We start from the raw sequence: 21169 nt of genomic DNA on the forward strand, positions 1-21169 counted from the left end.
TAGTTCTAAAAGTTTATGGAAATGTGAGGAGCTGCTTGTTGTGAGCCTCTTTTGTTAAAATGGAAAAAGTACTAGATTTGAAGGCAGAGAACTTGAGTTCAGATCTTATTTCTGACATTTACCACTTGTGTGAGACCTTAAACAAGTTACCTAACCTCCCTAGGCTTTGGTTTCTTTTTCCATAAATTGAGAGAATTGGACTAGATGTTCTCTGAGACTTATTTCAGCTGGAGAACTGTGACCTTATGATCTTTCAACTTGCTTTCCCCCTTCTGGCTTGCTAGCTCTTAAAAATCAGGGCAAAGGGAATCAAGTCAGTACATGCTTATTACCAGAGAGCCGTTAATAAATGCTTATTCCCTTCCATCTTCCTTTTCTCCCCTTCCCCATTTGCTATACCTGGCAATGGTCTTGACTAGTGGCTTGGCAAGCATACTGCTACAAATTTCTTAGTGTTTTCAGATATATATTAACTGGGAGTGGGAATAAAAATTCTTATTGTGAATAATAATTCAGATCCCTGATTCCTCTTTTCTTTATTAATGCTCCTTTTTAACATTACTATCATACCCATTATTACCCCCATAAGTACCCTTCTTTGTAACAAAATATGAAGTAAACCCATTAAGCATATGTGATAGCTCATACCTCATCCCATGCCCACAATAATGCCACCCTTCTACCGAAAAGAAAGAATTATGTTTCCTTATTAGCCCTCAGGAGACAAGATTGGTTGTTACGTGGCTCTGAATTCTGTTATACAACTAATTTAAAGCAGTCTAGGCAAAACTTCAAGATGTAATACATCTGGGCAGAGTTTCCAAAGGGGTTAAACCCCTTTTATTTCCTTTTCTCCTAGCATATAAAAGGAACAGGGGGGCAGCTGGACAGCTCAGTGGATTGAGAGCCAGGCCTAGAGATGGAATATTCTAGGTTCAAATCTGGCCTCAAGCACTTTCTAGCTGTGTGACCCTGGACAAGCCACTTAACCTCCATTGCCTTGCTCTTGCTTCTCTTCTGCTTTAGGACCAATGTACAGCATTGATTCTAAGATGGAAGGTAAGAGTTTTTTGAAAAAGGTATAGTCCTGGTAGGACCAAAAAATAAACATTCCTTCACTGCTCTATATAAAAGCCTGACTCTAGATTCATGAGTCTAAGCATCCTGGAGGCTTAGGAACATGGATAAGATAGTAAGATTGATAAGCTCACAGTAAGACAGCAACTTGGGGTAAGGTAGAGTGGTATGTTACATGACAGAGCCAGAGCTTTACTACTGAGCTGTCCATCCTTCCTAACAAAACTAAAAAAAAAAAATTGAAAATGAATTTCTAAGATGGATGGGTGGGACTATACAATATCTGGCAGCAATGGAGTTCAGGCATAATAGACTTACTAAACAAATATCTCAAGTTGTCTTACTGACTGTCTCCATCACTACAATCCATGCATTGCATGGGAGAGATTACAGAGAGATCTGAGGACCAGGCAAATACCCATTGGATCAGGAAAAGAAGGGAAGAGAATAAATTACTTCTTTTTTTAAAAAAATAGTTTGTTTTTTTATACTTAAATTACTTCTGAAGGCCATCCTGGCTTTATGAGATAAAAAAAGAATACGAAATAGGCAGAAATGAGTAGCCTACACACTAGAAGCAGGTCATCCAGGAATCTGTCAACAAACATTGAGGGACTGCTAGGTGGATCAGTGGTTTAAGTGGCAGGCCCGGAGTCGGGAGGATCTGGGTTCAAATGTGACCCTGGGCAAATCACTTATCCCCAGTTGCCTAGCCCTAACTGCGCTTCTGCCTTGGAACTGATACTTGTATTGATGCTTAAAAGGTAAAGATTAAAAAAAAAAAATCCCACTGGTTAGCCATCTACTGCAAGCAGAGCACTGTCCTAGGTGCTGATTTACTTCACTGCAACATGGGATTCCATGTGGTTCTGTTTGATTATTGTATTTCAGTTTTGTGCAGCAAAAAACGATTTTAAAATATTCTCATTTTTCTCTGAGATGTAAGAAGGAATGTTCTCAATTAATCCCTACTAAGTTTTTCCACTCCATATTTCTCAGAAATTGCCATTACAATTAGCACATGCTGTTTACCAGACGTATCCCAGCCAGGACTGTGATTTAGCTCCTGTTCTGGTAAAAAGTACCTTGATATTTCTCCTTATAGCATCTCGCTTTTCGTGGGATGAAGGAAAAAGGGAAATAGTAAACCTCAGTACGTTGCCTTCGGTGGGGAGGAAGATGAGCGGTAAAGGACTCATTCTGGAAACTGAAGTTTTTGTCCTTTGTGGGAACTTGGGAGCATAAACAACTCCTCCCCCAACGCAGCTCCACGCATGCGTACCAGAGAAAAAGAAAAAGAAAGAAAGAAAAAGAAATAAATAAATCATCCAATGTCAAAGGAGCGCTGTGCAGCTTTCTTGCTGCTATTGAATGGAGACGTTTCTAGCCTCTCAGGTCCTGAACTGGCAATTCAGAACAGTTTGATTGCCTGCTTGATTGTTTGCGAGATAACTGCAAGATTGGCAGTGACAGGGTAATTTACTGAAGATTGCGATGTCAGACTATATCCAAGGGGGCTTGCTGGCATAAAGATGCGATTCTCATGACTGACAGGCCACTGGGAGATTGGTGTGCCAATTTAAAGTTCACAGTGTCGTCAAAAAGTGTTCAGTGACAGCAGCCCGTAATCATGCTGCATGATGAGGTCATTACAGACATAACATATGCTCACACATAATAACAGACATAACCAAAAAATGTGCAATATCTTGAGCAGGTAAATGTAAATTTGTAGAAGGGAGTAATTTATATCCTATTTTTTGCTTCTGCTATTTCTGATGTGTTGATAGGATTTCTCTTGACTGACAGTCCCCTGAATAAAAGCACTGAACAAACTAAACAGTGGGGCAATTTGAAGTTCACAGTTTTGAAGGTGTCACAAACCCAGAAAGCGTAGGACACTGTGGGTGGGGGGAGGGTTCAGAGCTTAATAGGAAAACTGTCTTGAGTTATTATCTGAGCTCGATGATGTCCTCACGTTGATTATATAGAGTGGGTGGTAAATGGACTAGAGGAAAAAAATTCCCAGCTTCGGGATGGAAAGGGCATCTAAGATGGATGGAGTTCCTAATGGGAATAGGCCGCTGACCTTAAAGAAATCTATAACTCTAACAACAATGGAGTTCTTCTAACTTAAGAAGTTTCTGTGAATGCTGAATGAAACAGTGCCAACATATCTCAGCAGGTTATTTTTAAATCAGAAGCAGTCATTTCAATTGTAGGTTCCTTCTTTCTAGCTAAGGACAGTTCACAGGAGCTAATGTTAGACACAAATGCTGTAGGTTTTCTTTCTGTTTTTTCTTCCTCTTCCTCCTCTATCATCTTCACCCTCTTCTAACTCCTTCTCTCCTTATTCCTCTTCTTTCTCTTTATTCATCCTCAGTCTCCTCTTCCTTTTCTTTTTCCTTTTTTAATCCTCTTCTCTCTTTTCCCTACTCATTTTCCATCTCTCCTCTTTTTTCTTCCTCCTCTTCTTCTTACTCTTATTCCTCCTTCTCTCCTCTGTTTCTCTCTCCTCCAAGTTCCATCCATTTATTTACCTATCTAACCAGAGATCAGAAATAAAGTATCTGCACATTATCAGCTTTAAGACCACAATTCTCCAGTGTTACCTCATGTATTTGGATGCTGCGGGGCTCCAGGAATTTGGCAGGTTCCACCAGTGTTCCCAGCTGAGATGTTCAGATACTTGATTTGAAAAGTCTCTAAGTTGAAGTGACCATGCGCACTGTTCTTCCTCCTTCCCTCCTCCTACCTCAGAAATTTTACAAATCTAAATGTATTCCAAGACACGTAAAAAACATTTGGCCATGTGGAAAATGAGGGGCTAGTTTTAATCATTTAAAGCTAGTCAAAACATGCAACCTCCTAATTTGTTTGTTTGCTAAAAAGAAGGTAATGTTTTAAAATAATTGTACATTAATTGCTAAATTACAGTGGAACTTCAGTGAAATTACATATTTCAATTTCATTAGTGAAACCAAATGAAAAGGGTAATGCCAAAGAATTATGTTAGAATCCATTTAAAACACAGTCTGGCCTGTAATTCAACAGACTAATGCACATGTTTGTCAATTCACTGCTACTCAAGGTTCTAGTGCAAGTTCCTATGATGCTAATTAGGCCAAAAATGTCTTAGTATTAAATTTGCTAGATAACAAGCAGCTTGCTGTCTGAGCCTGATGGCTCAGCTAGGCTGTGTTTGACCAATCGGCTCCTACTGAAATGAGTCAATTTTAAAGGGAGAGCTCTAGGAACAACCCCAACCTGGACTAGACTATTCCACTTTCTAATGCCATTAACAGGGCCTTTGGGATAAGGGGGGGGGGGAGATAAAACCTTAGAAATATATCCATTGTATAGCCCACCCAAAAAAGAGATGAGAAACTATATCTCCTTCCCTTCCTTGCAGAAGTGAAGAACTACAGGTGTGAAACACAACATATCTTGTCAGACTCAGTTGTACTGGTTACTTTTACTCAACCTATTTTTCCCCTCTTTTTTTATTCTTTATTCTAAGGGATGGCTTTCTAGATAGGGAAGAGATGAGCAATATAGTTCAATCAACAAGTACTATGTGCCAAGTACTGTGCTAAGTGCTAAGAATACAATATGCAAAAATGTGAAAATAATGTAAAATCCAAGTGGTAGCTCTAAAAATCAAAATTTAATGTCATTGTTAAAAGAAACACATCCATAGTTGGTGTATGAGGAATAGCATAGCTAACTCCTGATAATTCAGAGAGTTTGCTAAGCCATTTGCCCGGTTTAACTTTCACCACTCTGGAGGATTTCGCCAGCCCTTCACAAATTTCACTCACTTCTGTAACTTACTGGCAGTTTGATAAGGGCTTGGCAGGAGATGGTGAAGTTCTTGGTTAACTTAAAGTTTGAGGAATCCTGGGGAGTTCCATTATTTGTGATCCCCCTTCCCCTTTCATACCTGTAGCTGAAATGTCTCCATAGGCAGTTTTCTTTAGGTAGGGCCACAAACAAGTGGGCTCTTGATTAAAGGCTCTCTAATGACAACAAGGTCATCGAGTAGCCTTGTGTGGTGAGATTCACTTGACTGTGATTTTGTTTCTGTCATTCCAGACGGTCTGGTGGACTGCTTGGACCCTGACTGCTGCCTCCAGTCGACCTGTCACAATAGCCTGCTCTGCCGAGGATCCCGAGACCCTCTGGACATCATTCAGCAGGGTCAGACAGGCTTGCCAGCTGTGAAGTCTTTCTATGACCGTATCAAACTCTTAGTGGGAAAGGACAGCACCCACATCATTCCTGGAGACAACCCCTTCAACAGCAGGTAGCCCTCCCCTTCTTGATCCCGTCATGACAGCAAGGTTGGACACTTGTCATTGTGATTCCATTCATCTTTGAACGGGAAACACTGTTTTCAATTACTCCATACTCTCTCTTGGCACAGAGGCAGCCCCACGGAGGACCCCCTGTCGTGGTCCATTAAGGCTGTCTTCATTACTTGAGGGTAGGCTGGGCAGGTTGTCCCCAGGGTGGAGCCCTGCTCTCTGTGTAACCATTTGGCCTTCAACTCAGGAAGCGCAGATATCTGGAATAGGGAGCAGTGAACACTGAGGAAACCAGCCTGTGCATAGATTTTTCTGGCCATTTAATGAAGTATGCTTTTTAGAAAAGCAACAGAAACCAGACATTTAACCTTTCCAAATGGTCAGCTATTTTTTATTTGTTTGCCTATTTGTTTTGGAAGCATGGGGAGCTATTGTCACTATCATTATTCGGAATTTTCTTTTCTTATTTCTTCATTGTACCAATCCATTTGACTTCTGACATAATGTCATGAAGATGAAGTCTGGGGGGGGGGAGGGGGTGGTTCTCTCTAGCTTACCTTGTTCTCTTTTGCTAAATTAAATTTATGACTATTAGAGAAGCAGTTTTGAGATGAATTTCAAGATTCTGTGAGTCCAGAAATGAGATGACAGAGCTAGAACTAAGAACTCAGGACTCTTATCATAACCTATCATTGACTAGCAATGTAATCTTGAATAAGCCACCTTAATCCTACATATAAAACAGGGAAATTTCCTCCTTCTTTTCTTACATAGAGGTTTTAAAGAGAAATGAGATGATCAATTAATGATGATAATAATAGCATATTTATAGTAATTTAAATTTGCAAAGCTCTTTACAAATTTATCTCATTTTATTCTTAAAACAACCCTAGATAGATAGATAGATAGATAGATAGATAGATAGATAGATAGATAGATAGATAGGTGCTACTCTCATTCCTATTTTTCATATGAGTTAACTGAGGCAGGCAGAGGTTAAGTGATTTGCACAGGATCTCTGAGGCTGGATTTGAACTCAGGTCTTTAAGACTCCAAGTCAAGTGCTCTGTCTATTTTAAAATTTGCTTTAAATATATTATCTCATTAAAAAAATATGTGTAGGTAAGGGGAAGCTGGGTAGCTCAGTGGATTGAGAGCCAGGCCTAGAGATAGGAGATCCTGGGTTCAAATCTGGCCTCAGTCACTTCCCACTTGTGTGACCCTGGGCAGGTCACTTAAGCCCCACTGCCTAGCCCTTACCACTCTTCTACTTTAGAACAAATGCACAGTATTGATTCTAAGATGCAAGGTAAGGGTTTAAAAATATATATATATATTTAGGCATTCAGAAGAAAGATATCAAAATGCAAGTTAGCAGTAGGGTTTTTTTTCCATTTTTATTTACCCTATGGTACTGAACTCCTTTTAAAAAAAGAGAAGTCTCGGGGGCAGCTGGGTAGCTCAGTGGATTGAGAGCCAAGCCTAGAGATGGGAGGTCCTAGGTTCAAGTCTGGTCTCAGATACTTCCTAGTTGTGTGACCCTGGGCAAGTCACTTGACCCCCATTGCCTAGCCCTTACAGCTCTTCTGCCTTGGAACCAATACACAGTAATTGATTCCAAGATGGAAGGTAAGGGTTTAAAAAAGAGAGAGAGAGAGGTCTCTTCCTTATCTTTTTTTTTTTTAATCCACTGCTTCAGTAAGTTTCTACTTTGTTTCCTGTAGTGGCATGTGATGTTGGATAGTAGCACAGTATGGTGAAAAGGGTGATGGATTTGGTCTGAGAGGTCCTTGCTTTAAATTTCAGGTGCTACTTGTGTGACCTAGAACAAGTCACATATTCTGAGATCCCAAGCCCTCAAATCCACACCCATTTGTATTACTTAAGTCTGAACAAATTAAAGTGAATTCCACGCACTCTGAGTCAAACCATCATGAAATATATCATTTTTCTCTCTGGCATTTATAGCCTTATTCTGAAATTTGCCTTTTAGGACTAAAATGGAGTCCATGTGTCTTAGGATCTAGACATAGATATAATAATCACAGTCCTATTTTCCAAAGAAATTTGATGTCCTAAAGATCTTCTTAGTAAGATTTTCTATATCTTTCTTCAATTGTGTTCCTCTAATTTTCATAATACCCAGACTTTGTTTGAAACCTCAAACTTGTAAAGATAGATACCTAGCTTAGTCAAACAACTGGCTTCTTTGTTAAATCTTCATCTTGAGGAAGGAATTCAGCAGCTACTCCTAGCCATTGATAAAGAATAAGTGGAGGTAGACCGCAAGGGGGAGGATCACTGGAACCTTTCTTGAACCACATGACTTGCATACAACATGCCTATAACACATATGCACCCATTTTATTTAGTCTGTACTAGCTGTACAGTCTGTACTTAGAGTACTAGCAATGGTGAGTCATTTCTTAAGCAATCTTCATTTGTTGTTGATCAGTCGTGTCCAATTCTTCATGCCTCTGTTGGGGTTTTCTTGGCAAAGATAAGAGAATGGTTTGCCTTTCCTTCTCTAGCTCATTTTTTACAGATGAGGAAACTGAGGCAAGCAGAGTTAATTGACTTGCCCAGGGTCACAAAGCTAGTATGTGTCTGAGGTCAAATGTGAACTTAGGAAGAGGAGTCAAGAAGATTTGCACTCTATACTCTGTACCACCTAGCTGCCCTAGACGACTTTAACTATTCTCTCCCTTTTGACTTCATCTTCAGAAGTGAGCTGCTTGTGAAAAGGGCACAGTGAGCTAAGAGGATGATTTAGGAGGTGGAAAAGGCAGCCCCCAAAGTCTTGACTGGGCTATCAGTGGTCCTTCATCCTCAAAACAAGCTAATTAATGCTGCTTTCAGAAAATAGCTAACTTCTAGAATTGAAATAGCAATGAAAGGACTACCAAAATTGAAATGATGCTTTGGAGCAAGGTGGGCAGTATCTGGTAGAGATACAAAATCACAGAATCTTAGCACTGAAAGGGACCTTAGAGGTTACTTGGTCCACCTCCCACTTGAAGTGTAATACCCTTCTAGCATATCCTTGGCATGTTTGGGTTTTGCTGCTTCTAGATGTAGGTTGAAGTTCAGGACAACTGTGAATTTCAGTGCATTATTATCTGACAAGTAATGAAGGACAATGCCAGGAGTAAAAAAGAATTATTTCAAGAATTCTAAGAAGGCGTTCCCCTAGATAATGGAGTATAAAAATAACTAAAATGCCTTGAATATACCCCTATAATTTATAGAGCAGATCTCACTATCTAGATAATGTGATAATTGTTACACATCAATAATCATAAATAGACACGAACTGTTAGGATGTCTTGCTGAATTTTATTCTATAAATTAGCTGCTTAGAAAAAAAGATAGAAAGACAGAAATAATGAAAAATTAGAAAAACATGGCTTAGAAATCACATGAGACTCAGCCCATCTTATTTCTGTAGCTTTTTTGAAAGTGTATGGTACCAAAACCTCTATTTGGAGAAGACCTATTAAAAAAGAAGATACATATTAAATGTGAATGCCTGTGGATTTTGGTTTCCTGCTGTGGGTTCTATTTATCATGGGGTCATTAGCACACATTGCTGATTTTTAAAATAGTGTCTGGTCAGACCTAGAAGAAATCTTGATCTACCAAAGACAAGAAAGCTAGATTGCACGACAGGATTATTTTCACAAATTAGTTTTCTACTACCAGGAGACTCTACCAATGCAGTTGGAACAAGCTAAAAATGGGAATTCATTTGTTATTCAGCCAGTAGCAGACAATTAGAACTGTCAATGGGAGCATTCTAAACATTCCTGAGATACTAAAAAGGTCTGTAAAACAACAGTGGGGGTGTTGCTAATACAGAGAGAGGGGCTCCCAGACAGCATCCCTTCAGCTTTCTGGGGCATCGGGAATTGCAGGAATGAGCAGATTCCAAAATTCATGCAGACTTTGACATGGTTTTGGCAAAGAATGAGTCGGCTCGATTCCCCAGTCCAGAAATTGGGATCCCATCCAGGAACCTTGAGGGTCGAGAATCTCTTTGCCTTTGCCAAATTGCCCAGCGCCTATGAAAGCCAAGGAGACAGCTGCGGACCTGTCTAATATTCTAGGGTCAGTTCAGAAATGAGGGTTCTTATCAGCCTACTTCTCTGTGAAGTCAAAAAACTTATGTGGGAGAAGAAAACTACCTTCCCCTCTGTCGACTTTGAAAGGGACATTGAAGTCTCTTTCCACATTTATGGGATTTTATAGAAGGGCAGTCACTAAGTTGGAGGCTAGTAACAATGGATGACATTCCAGTCATTATTACTTAGAGCCATTTTCTTAGGGATGCCTTCCCCTGACATTGGAAAAAGTCTGGGTGAAATTTCAAAGGTGCTCTGTCTCTCTGTCTGTCTCTCTGTCTCTCTGTCTTTCTCTCTCTCTCTGCCTCTCTCTCTCTCTCTCTCTCTCTCTCTCTCTCTCTCTCTCTCTGTCGTTCTGTCTCTCTTTATCTCTGTCTCTGTCTCTGTCTCTCTTTCTCTCTCTGTCTGTCTCTCTCTCTCTCTCTTCCTCCCTCCTTCCTTCCCTCTCTTCCTTTCTCTCTCTCCCTTTCTCTCTCTCAGTAGATAGATGAATTAAAGGGGAAAAAAGAGAGAAAGACCTTGAAAGGAGATACATAAGCAGAGGTAACCCAGAAACTATTTCATTTCCATGCCAGTAGAAAAAACCTTGGAGGACACAGAGAGAAATCACATGCACACACATGCTCTACCCCCATCGAAAAACTCTGTGTGCTTTCCCCCAACCCCTCCTCTCACTTCAGCCTCGAGGATAAGAATAACTGTTGCTCCCAATGCTACCTTCTTCTGGAGCCAAAAACACAAATGTGAAAAACAAATGAGAAACCAGATGGGGAGGCTCTCACCCATGTATAATGCTGCCTTGCTGCTCTCCCTGTGCCTGGCTGAGGCAGGGGTGTGAGTGAGTGCGAGAAGACTGAAACACAGGCCAAGCAAAAGTCAAGTCATGCCCAGACAGAGTGTCAAGGGCAAAGAGAAACAGGGTCTCACTTCTAGCTTGAATGGTGCATGGATGCTGACACCCAGGAGATTTTGGTCTTAAAGGCCAAAAAATTCCCAACCGTTCTAGTTAGGAAAAGCAGCAAACCATCCCTGTGCCACAACCTCGTGGCTGCAGTTTGGTTGAAAGTAGGAAATCAATGTTGAAATTCTCACCCTGTGACCTGAAGGTACTCAGGGCTGGGGGCAGTCGGGAAGCACACACTAGGACAAACAACACTGCTTTGGGATCCCACGTGTAGCTAAAGCCTCCTTGTGTTCCTTTCTCTCAGCCTGGTATCTCTCATCCGAGGCCAAGTGGTGACTACAGATGGAACTCCCCTTGTCGGTGTCAACGTGTCGTTTGTCAAATATCCAAAGTACGGCTACACCATCACCCGCCAGGATGGCACGTAAGTGGCTCTGTGGAGCTCGAGGCCTGCTTAGGATGGGATGCCCATGCCGGGGAACAGATGGTGCTATCTACTGGAACCATGTGGCACCCCCACACGGACTGGAGTCCCAGCCGGGCCAAGCCACCAGTGAGGCTTCAAAAAAGCTATTTTTTGCATCACATATTGAGTGCTAAGAGCACAAAGAAAAAAAAATGGCCAACCTTTGGCAGGGCTGCAGAAAGCTGACACCCTTGTTCCCCCCCCCACCCCGTGTCATGTCAAAAGTACCCATGAGAGTGGGTCGTGGGAGGGAAAAGTAGAGAAACTGCAGTATAGTCCCTTGGAAACCAACTCCACCCATGTCTTAAAATGAAAGGCAGCCCAGGGTGGCAAGGTAAGGAATGAATGAATCCACATGATATTGTGCGTCCTGTTGAGAACTCCTCTGCCTCCGTCTGAGGCTTTTGATGATGTGTTGTCTCTCCTCTTTCTTTGGGGGTAGAATGTAATCAGAGGAGTCTAATTAAATACACTTAGAAGTCTTCCTGCTGAGTGAAGAAAGGAACCTTTCCCTATTATCGTCTGATTTGAAATGCATACCAGTTCAGCCCAGACCAAAATGAGAGTACTGTGGTTTCTTTAATCCATTGGACATGGAGCTGTAATAAAATATCCTTGAAAAAGAAAATGTAAAAAGTTACCCAGCCTTGGACAATGATGTGCTGCAGGATTCAATCCAGAATGCTCAAGGGGGAAGCATGATAGTCCTGGTGAGGAGAGGGATGTCAAAGACCAGATATGTCACCATTCCCATGAGACACAACCAGAAGCTGGGAAGTCGACCTATCTTGAGATCTGGGTGTACTTCACAGCCAATGATTCAGACTCTTTCTTGGCTTTAGAAAGAAGATTCTTGCCAGTACTTGGCTAGTCTTGCAAGTAATTTCGAAAACTACCAACCCCCAGAAGCCCATCTTGTACCAATCAGTGCCCATATTTACCTACCTCTGATGGCAATCTTGATCTGCCTGAAATTCCGTTTTCATTAAAGTTCTCACTTTATTATAGCCCATGATTTGACTTTTTGAGGCCAAGCTCAAATTTTCTTCAGGCAAAGGGATCGTGGGTTTGGATGATTTCATTTTCATAACTAGTCTATACGTTCTGCTAATAATGTCTGAGGGCTACCTTTTGACCTAGAGATCCCACTGCTGGGTATATGCCCCAAGGAGGTCAAAGACGGAAAGAAAGATCTAAAATATTCATGGTAGCACTTTTTATGCTAGCAAAGACCTGGAAACAAAGTAGGTGCATATCATTTGGAGAACGGATCATAATTTGCTCATCTGTAAAATAAAAGGGTTAGACTAGATAAAGCATCTATTACATACATACTATTTGCCAGGACTAGCTGGCCTCTGCGTTCATTTCCAACTCTAAGCCTTTGACTATCTAAATAAATGGTGATATATAAATGTAATATAACATAGTAGTGCCATAAGCAATTAAAAATATGGAGAATTCAGAGAAATATAGGAAAATGCACGTGCACTGATGCAAAATTAAGTTGGCAGAACCTAGAAAACTATTTTAACAATTAACTAACTAGTAAAAATGAACCAAACAGTAAAATAAAGCTCAGTCAATCTGCAAGTGTTTATAAAGTATTAATTTTGTGCTAGTCCATACTAGGTGCCTGCTTTCAAGAAACTTGCATTATATTGAGGAAAAACAACACGCACATATGCATATAATATACAAAATAAATACAGAGTAATGTATTTAGGGGGAAAGCAACAGCAGCTGTGAGGATCAAGAAAGGTCTCATGTAGAAGATGACACTTGAGCTAAACTTTGAAGGATACTAGGGATTCTAAGAGGGAAAAGTGAAAAGGGAGGGAGGACACTGCTGACCCAGAGGATGACATGTGCAAAGGCACAAAAACAGGAGTGACAAATGGGAACAACTCAGCTGCAGATTATGGGAAGGGGGAAAATGTATGTCTAGGAAGGTAAATTGGAGCCAATGTATTCAGGGTTTTAAAAGCCAGAGGTGGTAGGGAAGATTGAAATTTGTTCAGTAGGGCACTGACATGTTCAGACCTGTGCTTTAAGAATATCACTTTGAGGAGGCAGCTGGGTAGCTCACTGGATTGAGAGTCAGGCCTAGAGACGGGAGGTCCTAGGTTCAAATCTGACCTCAGACACTTCCCAGCTGTGTGACCCTGGGCAAGTCACTTGACCCCCATTGCCTAGCCCTTACAGCTCTTCTGCCTTGGAACCAATACACAGTATTGATTCCAAGATGGAAGGTAAGGGTTTAAAAAAAAAAAAGAATGCCACTTTGACAGCTGTGTGGATTATGGATTAGAGATTTCCATGGCATTAAAATTACTAAACCTAGCCCCAGAAAAGAGTTGAGACTCTGTCTTCCTTCCTTCACTACAGAAATGAGGAAGCATGGGTATAGAGTATTGCATAGACTGTTGAACCTCAGTTGGTGTCTTGGATGGTTTTGCAGAACTGTTATTTTTTCTTTTTTCTTTTTAAATCTTTGTTACTAGGAGAGACTTAATGGGTATGGTGGGAGGATTATAATTGGAAGTTAATATAATATAAAATAAAATTCATCAATAAGACTTTTCCAAGGGCTAAATGTCAATAATGCCTAAGGACTAAAATTCCTAAAGGGTCAACCTCTTCCAGCTGGGTGCTCTAAAAAGGCTACATAAGTTGAACCACACCAGAAAGCATTTGTGCAAATGTTCAGGGTCTTCTGGACCCAGAATCAAAGGATGCTCCTACTTTATCCTGCCCCAGTCCCTTCCAGCTGTCCCCTGGCCTAGACAGAGAACTGACCTTCTTAATGGTTTCTCAACCCTTTCTCCTAGATACTCAAGGTGAATGTGCCTTGCATATAGTAGGAGCTAAATTAATGTTTGCTGAATTGATTTTAATTGGGTTAAATTGGAAAGAGACTAAGGAATAATTAGAAGAAAGTTTCAAAGAATGCCACCCTTTAAACTGGCATCATGGAAATTTAGCCTACTCTAAGCAGAACTGATAACCCTATGTAAAGATGATGATGAATTGAGAATGCAAAGAACTGCTGACCCTTCCCATCTAAGTGAATTCTATGTCTCTCTAGGTTCGACCTTATTGCCAATGGAGGAGCATCCCTGACCCTGCATTTTGAGCGAGCTCCTTTTATGAGCCAGGAGAGGACTGTATGGCTTCCGTGGAACAGCTTCTACGCCATGGACACACTTGTAATGAAAACAGAAGAGAATTCCATCCCCAGCTGTGACCTCAGTGGCTTTGTCCGGCCCGATCCGATCATTATTTCCTCTCCATTGTCCACCTTCTTCAGTGCTACCCCTGGGCGGAACCCCATCGTGCCTGAGACCCAGGTAGGAACAAGTAACAAAGTCATCCTTCACAGCCCTGCCTAGCAACCCATATTCCAGGCCAGAGCTGATGTCTCCTCACTGTATCTCTCACCTCCCGGTGGTGATCGCCAAATGGCCAGGGCGAAGGGCCGGGAGAGAGGATCCAGTGGATGGCTCAGAGCCAGGAGCGGGGCTAAGCTTCCCTGTGCTGGAACCCGAACCTTGACTCCTGCCCCCTCATGGAATCCCCAGATGCCCTTTTGAGTCCTGAGTGGTTTCTGTGCTTTTTAATGGACTAAAAATATCATACGTGTGTACACCTCACCTGCAAATTGCTTTTTTATTTCTGTTAGTCACAGAGATACATGGTAAGAGGCTCTGTAATGACCTACCTTGGTAATACCATCGAGGGTATATTACATGATTACGTCCCTGTTGCTTTATACCGATTGTCAATGGAAGTTGCAGGTTCATATAATTACAGTCTCTTGTGGCCTGCTTGCATACAGCTAGCAATAAAGCTTGCTATTCATATTTACATCTTTTGCCAACAGTGTGATTTTTTAAAAAGAAACACAACAGTGACCAGGAATCATTATGAATCCAAAAATCATAACCTCAGCCCCCTCCCTCGACAGTCCAGGATACAGATCCCTTTTTTCGGCGTGGAAAGTTGTAATACCAATGACACAAGGTTTTCCTTTGGATGAGCTAGCGAGCAGGCGTCTGTAACGAGAGAAGCTCACCAGCCAGCCTCCTTTGATATAGTCTGTCTGCACTGTGTTTCCCACCAGGTCCTCCATGAAGAGATCGAGATCCCGGGCTCCACCGTGAGGCTGTGCTATCTGAGCTCAAGGACCGCCGGGTATAAATCTCTGCTGAAGATCACCATGACGCAGTCGACTGTGCCTCTGAACCTCATTAAAGTTCACCTCATGGTAGCAGTGGAAGGGCATCTATTTCAGAAATCTTTCCAGGCTTCCCCCAATTTGGCCTATACCTTTATCTGGGATAAGACAGATGCTTATGGCCAAAGGGTTTATGGGCTCTCAGATGCTGTGGGTAAGTTCTTTCTTTCCCAGGGTAACACTTTAAAAAAAAAAAACATGGCAGATGGTGGGAGTCACAGCTAGGTGGCTCAATGGATTGAGAGACAGAGTTAAACTCGAGATGGGATGGCCTGGGTCCAAATCTAACCTCAGACACTTCCCAGCTGTGTGACCCTGGGCAAGTCACTTAACCCCCATTGCCTAGCCCTTACCATTTTTCTGCCTTAAAACCAATATACAGTATTGATGCTAAGACCAAAGGTAAGGTTTAAAAAAACAAATACATGGGGGTATAAGAATGAATTCAGAGAGGACAGGACTATTTTGACTTTGAAGCCACTTTGTAGCTCCCCAGTGGAGTAAGCCTGGTTAGGCTTTCTGTGACTTGGAAATAATTTTCTGGCCCTTCCTCTTCACTCACATTCCCTAAGCATAAGACAAAGTACCTTATAATAACTGGATTTTAAGAAAGGTACCATGAGGATTCAAACAGCTTGTCTGATTTATTTTCCTACTTCTCAAGGCTTCTTTTGGATCAGGCAGAATCCAAAAAACTATCATAACTTCACCAATAGCCTTGACATCTTTGAGAAAATTGAAAATTTTTCATCACAATGAGTAAGACTTTTCCATTTTTGGTGAAGGTGTGCCGTGGTCCAGATAAACTCAAAGCATTTACATTTGGCTTTAAAGGTCATCACACAGTTTTTTAAAGCCACAAGCTGGCCTCAGAGATCATATTTTGTTCAGGACGACATATCAGGGTTGTGTCGTTGACAGTGTGGTATAGTAAGTAGAAAGCTGGCCTAGAAACCAGAAAGGCATGGATTCTGCCCCCATCTCCGATTTCTATTGGCTGTGACCCAGGACAAGTTGCTTAATGTCTCAAATACTCTAGACAACTCTCTGATATCATAAATTATGGGAAAGGTGCCAGTGTACAATGATAGAGGCATTCCTCACCTGGGAATTCCTTACATCAATGAAGTCTTGGGTCTGTTCCCTATCCTAGCTCAATAATAAAATGAATTTTTATTGGCTAAGCATAAGCCAACTGAAGACAGGGAGAGAAATGCTAAGCAGAAGTTATTTGGGGATTAAGGATATAATTCAGCTAATCTCCAAAAAAAGGCAAATTTATCCAGATATAATTGAGTTTTCTGCAATATTAAAAAAATAACTCCCATTTCAATTGCATTAGATATGTTACAAAGCATGTTCCCTCACAACAACCTTGTGATGCAAATATTGCAAACATTAGTATCCCCATTTTATAGATGAGGAAATAGGCCCCTAGAGTTTTAGTGACTTGCCCCTGATTACCTAGTTACAAGTGTCAAAGCTGGGATTTCAACCAGGTTTCCTCCAGACTCTAGATCTAGCCTTCTTTCTACTAGACAACACTACCTTATGGTAATAACAGAGACTTGTATCGCTATGGCGCCCCTTTATTAAAAATTTAAAATTCTCTAATATCATTTATATCATTCATTCTCCCCTCATTCCATGGAGGCAGGAAGGAGTTTGTCTCCCCATTTCACAGGTAGAAAAAAACGAGGTCCAGAAACAATAACAAGCCAGACCCAAGTTCAGTTCTCCTTTCTCCCACCTAGGGTTCTTTCACTAATATACACAGATATTATGATTTAAAGAGCTGAAGTGAGCCCTGATTTTCTCACCTAGGGCACCTCCCACGGAGTTAGAGATGCCTTCTGGCTTGTTGCTATGTGACATGTCTTGGGAGAAGTCCCAGTGCAGCAAATCAGGGTTTCCCCAGACCCATCCTACTTTACTTTTCCTTTTTAAACCCCCTTTGTTCTTCCCTGAATTTTCAATAATTTGAAGACCTTCTGTGCCCCAGTGCTTGCCTTTCCTGGCACTCTATGGGATCCTGAGTGAATGGATAAAGTGTATTAACTAACACAAGCTGGTGCCCCCAGAATCTCCTTGTAAATGAGCTGCAATGTTTCCAAGGGCTTTTCTCCTGGTGAGTGAAAATAAATAACACAAAATATAATATATACATGCAGGGAACAGCAGGCTGAGGTGCGTGGTCTCCTGTCCTACCATAAAGACGAGTTTTATTAGGTTTTTAAATGATTCATCTACTCCCTCCACGTCAGTAGGGTCATTTTGTGAAGCCAGTTGTTCATTTGAAAGGTCTTCAAGTCCCCACAGAGCACTGCTGTGTAAAGTTTCCAGGTTGAGTCCAGCCTAGAAATCTGAATTTAATATTGTGGCATCAAAGAAAAAGGCAATCAGCCCACCTCCTTGTGTGAGATTTTGGAGCCAAGTCTTTATTACAGAGAATACAGTCTCATTCTTGTCAGATATTTTAAGAAGTAATCAAGTTGTTTCTCTCTCTTTTTTCTTCTTCTTTTTTTCAGTCTCTGTCGGGTTTGAATATGAGACTTGTCCTAGCCTAATTCTGTGGGAGAAAAGGACTGCATTGCTTCAAGGATTTGAGCTGGACCCCTCCAACCTGGGGGGTTGGTCTCTGGACAAGCATCACATGCTAAATGTCAAAAGCGGTATGTTCATTCACTACAGCATGGTAGAGTTGAAAGATTACAGGATATGGAGTCCAGAGACCCCAGGTTTAACTCCCCCCTCTGATAATTTGCTCCCTGTGACCCCCTAGGCGAGTCATATAACCTCCCTAGGTCTCAGTTTCCTCATCTGTGAAATAAAAGGGATGGACTCCAATGTTCCTTCCAGCTCTAGAAATGTGATCTCAAGGGCTTTCCAACACACTCTCATGGAAACCACAGGTCCTATTCTGAAACCCTTTCTGTGCCCTGACATTTAAGCAATTGAGGGTCTCCTACTCCTCTAGCTTAAGGGATGCTTTCTAACATGATTCCATCTCTTCCTCCCCCATTTTTATTGCCAAAAAAGTATGTCTTCTTTTTCCAAGAGAATCAAAAAGTTACCACAGAATAAATGTTCTTCCTCGGTTCCTACCACCACCACAGCTGACATCTTAGCCCAATTCCTTTGGCTTTTTTCATCCTCTACTCTCATTGTCCGCTTCTCTGGACACTATGTTTGGGGGAAGTAAACTGCATCACCAAGGAGAACCAAAAAACTAGATGCTGCCCAAGAGCCCCAACATCTGACTAAAACTATTTATGTTGTACTAGAGAAACTCTCTGTGTTAACAACATACAAAGAACTGGAAAATAGAATACAGCTTAGAGTAATGATACCCTACAAGAACAAATAGTTTACTTCAGGTTACATCTATTTATATATACATATATATAAATATGCATATTTACATCTATTCTCCCAGATTCTGGGGTCAACTCCACAATTCTACTGTGGGCCAGATACTAATGTAAAAAGTCATTACAAGAGACTTTCAAAGGAGTAGCATGTATAGCGTGAATTGGGCTCTTCCTTTCCTCCCCTCTCCCTTTGCACAAGTTTTACATATAAAAGATTTCAAATATTTTAAGCTTTAATAGCTTACTTGTTGTTTAGTCATTTACCAGCCTTGTCTGTCCCTTTATGACCTCTCTTGGAGTTTTCTTTGCTATTTCCTTCTCCAGCTCATTTTACAGATGAGTAATTGTGGCAGAGTTAAGTGACCTGCCCAGGATCACACAACTGGTAAGTGTCTGAGGCTGGATCTGAACTCAGATCTTCCTGAATCCACGCCCAGTGCTCTATCTACTGTACCATCTAGCTGCCCTTAATGACTTATACTAGCACTAAAACTTTGGGGACACCCTGTATGGAACAAAAGAATTTTATTCACTGCTATACTAGCAGAATGCTTCAGTTGTCATAAATTTAATTGAGTTAAGCAGAAAATGAGTTTTGTTGTTTTGAGTGTTGCTGTTGTATTTCTTTTTTTCTGATCTGCCTTAGTATACTCACTGTCTGATCATAGAGCTTTTGAAGTATTGAAGCAAGAAGTAACTTCAGAATAGTGAACTTAAAGAGACTGTGGATCTCCCCTCAATGAAGATCTTCAATTAGAAACTAGATGCCTACTTTTGTGGGGCAGCATAGAGCAGTGATGGTGAACCTTTTAGAGGGGCAGGTGATGTCCTTAGGTGCCTGTGGAGAGGGGGAGGGGAGAAGCCTGGCCCAACATCCTTCTGGATTATTTGAGAGTATCTTGTTTGTGAATTAGAAAGGAAGACAGTTTCACTGGATCAGAGTATGTTTTAGGGAATAAGGTGTAAGACTAGAATGGTAAGAGGTTATGGAGGGCTTTGAATGCCAAACAAAGAATTTTGCATTTTATCCTGGAAGCAACAGGGAGACACTGGAATTATTTGAGTGGGGGGTTGTGTGTGATACAATTAGACCTTCATTTTAAGATAATCACTTCAGTAGCTGCAAGAATTGGAGCAGAGAGAGACTTGAGGTAGGCAGACCCACCAGCACACTGTTGCAATAAGCCAGGAGTAAGGTGATGAGGGACTGCATTAGAGCAAGGGCAGCATCAAGGGAGAGGAGAGAGCAAATTCAAGAGATGCTGCAATGGTGAAATCAACAGGCCTTGGCAACAAATTGGATTTGGGGATGGAATGGGGTGCTAGCCTGAGAGACCAGGAGGCTGGTGTTGTCTCTGCTGTAATAAGGGAAGTAGGAGTGGAGGAAAGTTCGGGGGGAAGATGATGAATTCCGTTTTAAGCTTATTGAGTTTCAGATGTCTAGTGGACATCCAGTTCAAGATGTCTGAAAAGCAATTGGTGATGCAAGACTAGAAGTCAACAGAGAGATTGGGGCATAATAGCTAGATCCGACAATATTAGGATAGAGAGGTGGTAATTAAGTCCATGGGAACTGCTGAAGTCATCAAGTAAAATAGCTGAGAAAATAGCCCAAGAACCCTGAGGGACGCCTATGATTAGAGAGTATAAACTGGATAAAAATCCATCAAAGAAGCATGAGAGGGGGCAGCTGGGTGGCTCAGTGGATTGAGAGTCAGACCCAGAGACGGAAGGTCCTGGGTTCAAATCTGGCCTCAGACACTTCTTAGCTGTGTGACCCTGGGCAAGTCACTTAACCCCCACTGCCTAGCCCTTACCACTCTTCTGACTTGGAACCAATACAGTATTGATTCTAAGACGGAAGGTAGCATTAATAAAAGCTATCAATAGTTATATGAAAAAAATAACATGGAAGTAAGGGCTTAAAAGGGGGAAAAAAGCATGAGAAAAAGTGATCAGATAAGAGAACCATCAGAAGAGTTTGCCAAAAACTCAGAGGGTATTGAGGAGAGAGTGATCAACAGTGTCACAGGCTGCAGGGAGGTTAAGGAGAATGAGAGCTGGGAAAAGGCTACTGGATTTGGCTACACAGAGAGTGACTGAGCAACTTTGGAGAGAGCAGCTTCAGTGTAATGAAAAATTCAGAAGCCAGATTGTAAGGGGTAAGAAGAGACTGAGAAGAAAGTATACTTTTCTCACATAAGTAGAGGTAGGGATATTTGGGCAGAATCTACTAGTGTCCCCTGGTATGCCTGAGTTTTGTTTCTCCTGGGAAAAGAGGTAGAAATTTCCAAATGTAACTTGGTCTCACCATTATTAGTCCCATAATAAGCTAATGGTAGTAGTCACTGTGCAAATGGGGAATCAGAATCAAGGGTGGAAGTTATTTAGGGAAGTAAAAATGGATCCTGAAGGTAGAAGATAGCAATAGTGATAGCGGAGGACACTGGGTAATTGGGTATCTTCAGGCAAGAGCCAGGTTTCCACAAATGAATGAATGAGTAAATGGATGAATAGAAGAAAAAGCATATGTTAAGAATTTATCATTTATCAGGCACTGTGCTGTTTTGGGGATACAAATATAAAGTGAAGTAATCCCTCCCTTTAAAGAGCTTAAATTCTAATATGGAGAGATACCACGTGTAGTGAGTGATAGCCAGGAAGGGGTATTTTGATCTGGGAACTC

At 41.4% G+C, this 21169-nt stretch overlaps 1 protein-coding gene across 14 annotated transcripts in view; it reads left to right on the plus strand.

The window, feature by feature from the left end:
* Positions 1–21169, plus strand: part of TENM2 (teneurin transmembrane protein 2) — a 1380893-nt gene that overhangs the window by 1314010 nt on the left and 45714 nt on the right. For all 14 annotated transcript variants that reach the window (XM_001370043.4, XM_056811550.1, XM_016433795.2 and 11 more), the window contains 5 exons: positions 5173–5383; positions 10714–10833; positions 13964–14225; positions 14999–15266; positions 17641–17784. In XM_001370043.4, the coding sequence (XP_001370080.1) occupies positions 5173–5383; positions 10714–10833; positions 13964–14225; positions 14999–15266; positions 17641–17784 (1005 nt within the window). The remainder of the gene's footprint in view (positions 1–5172; positions 5384–10713; positions 10834–13963; positions 14226–14998; positions 15267–17640; positions 17785–21169) is intronic.

Source organism: Monodelphis domestica, chromosome 1, assembly GCF_027887165.1.
Source record: "Monodelphis domestica isolate mMonDom1 chromosome 1, mMonDom1.pri, whole genome shotgun sequence".
In the NCBI taxonomy this organism is placed as follows: Eukaryota; Metazoa; Chordata; class Mammalia; order Didelphimorphia; family Didelphidae; genus Monodelphis; species Monodelphis domestica.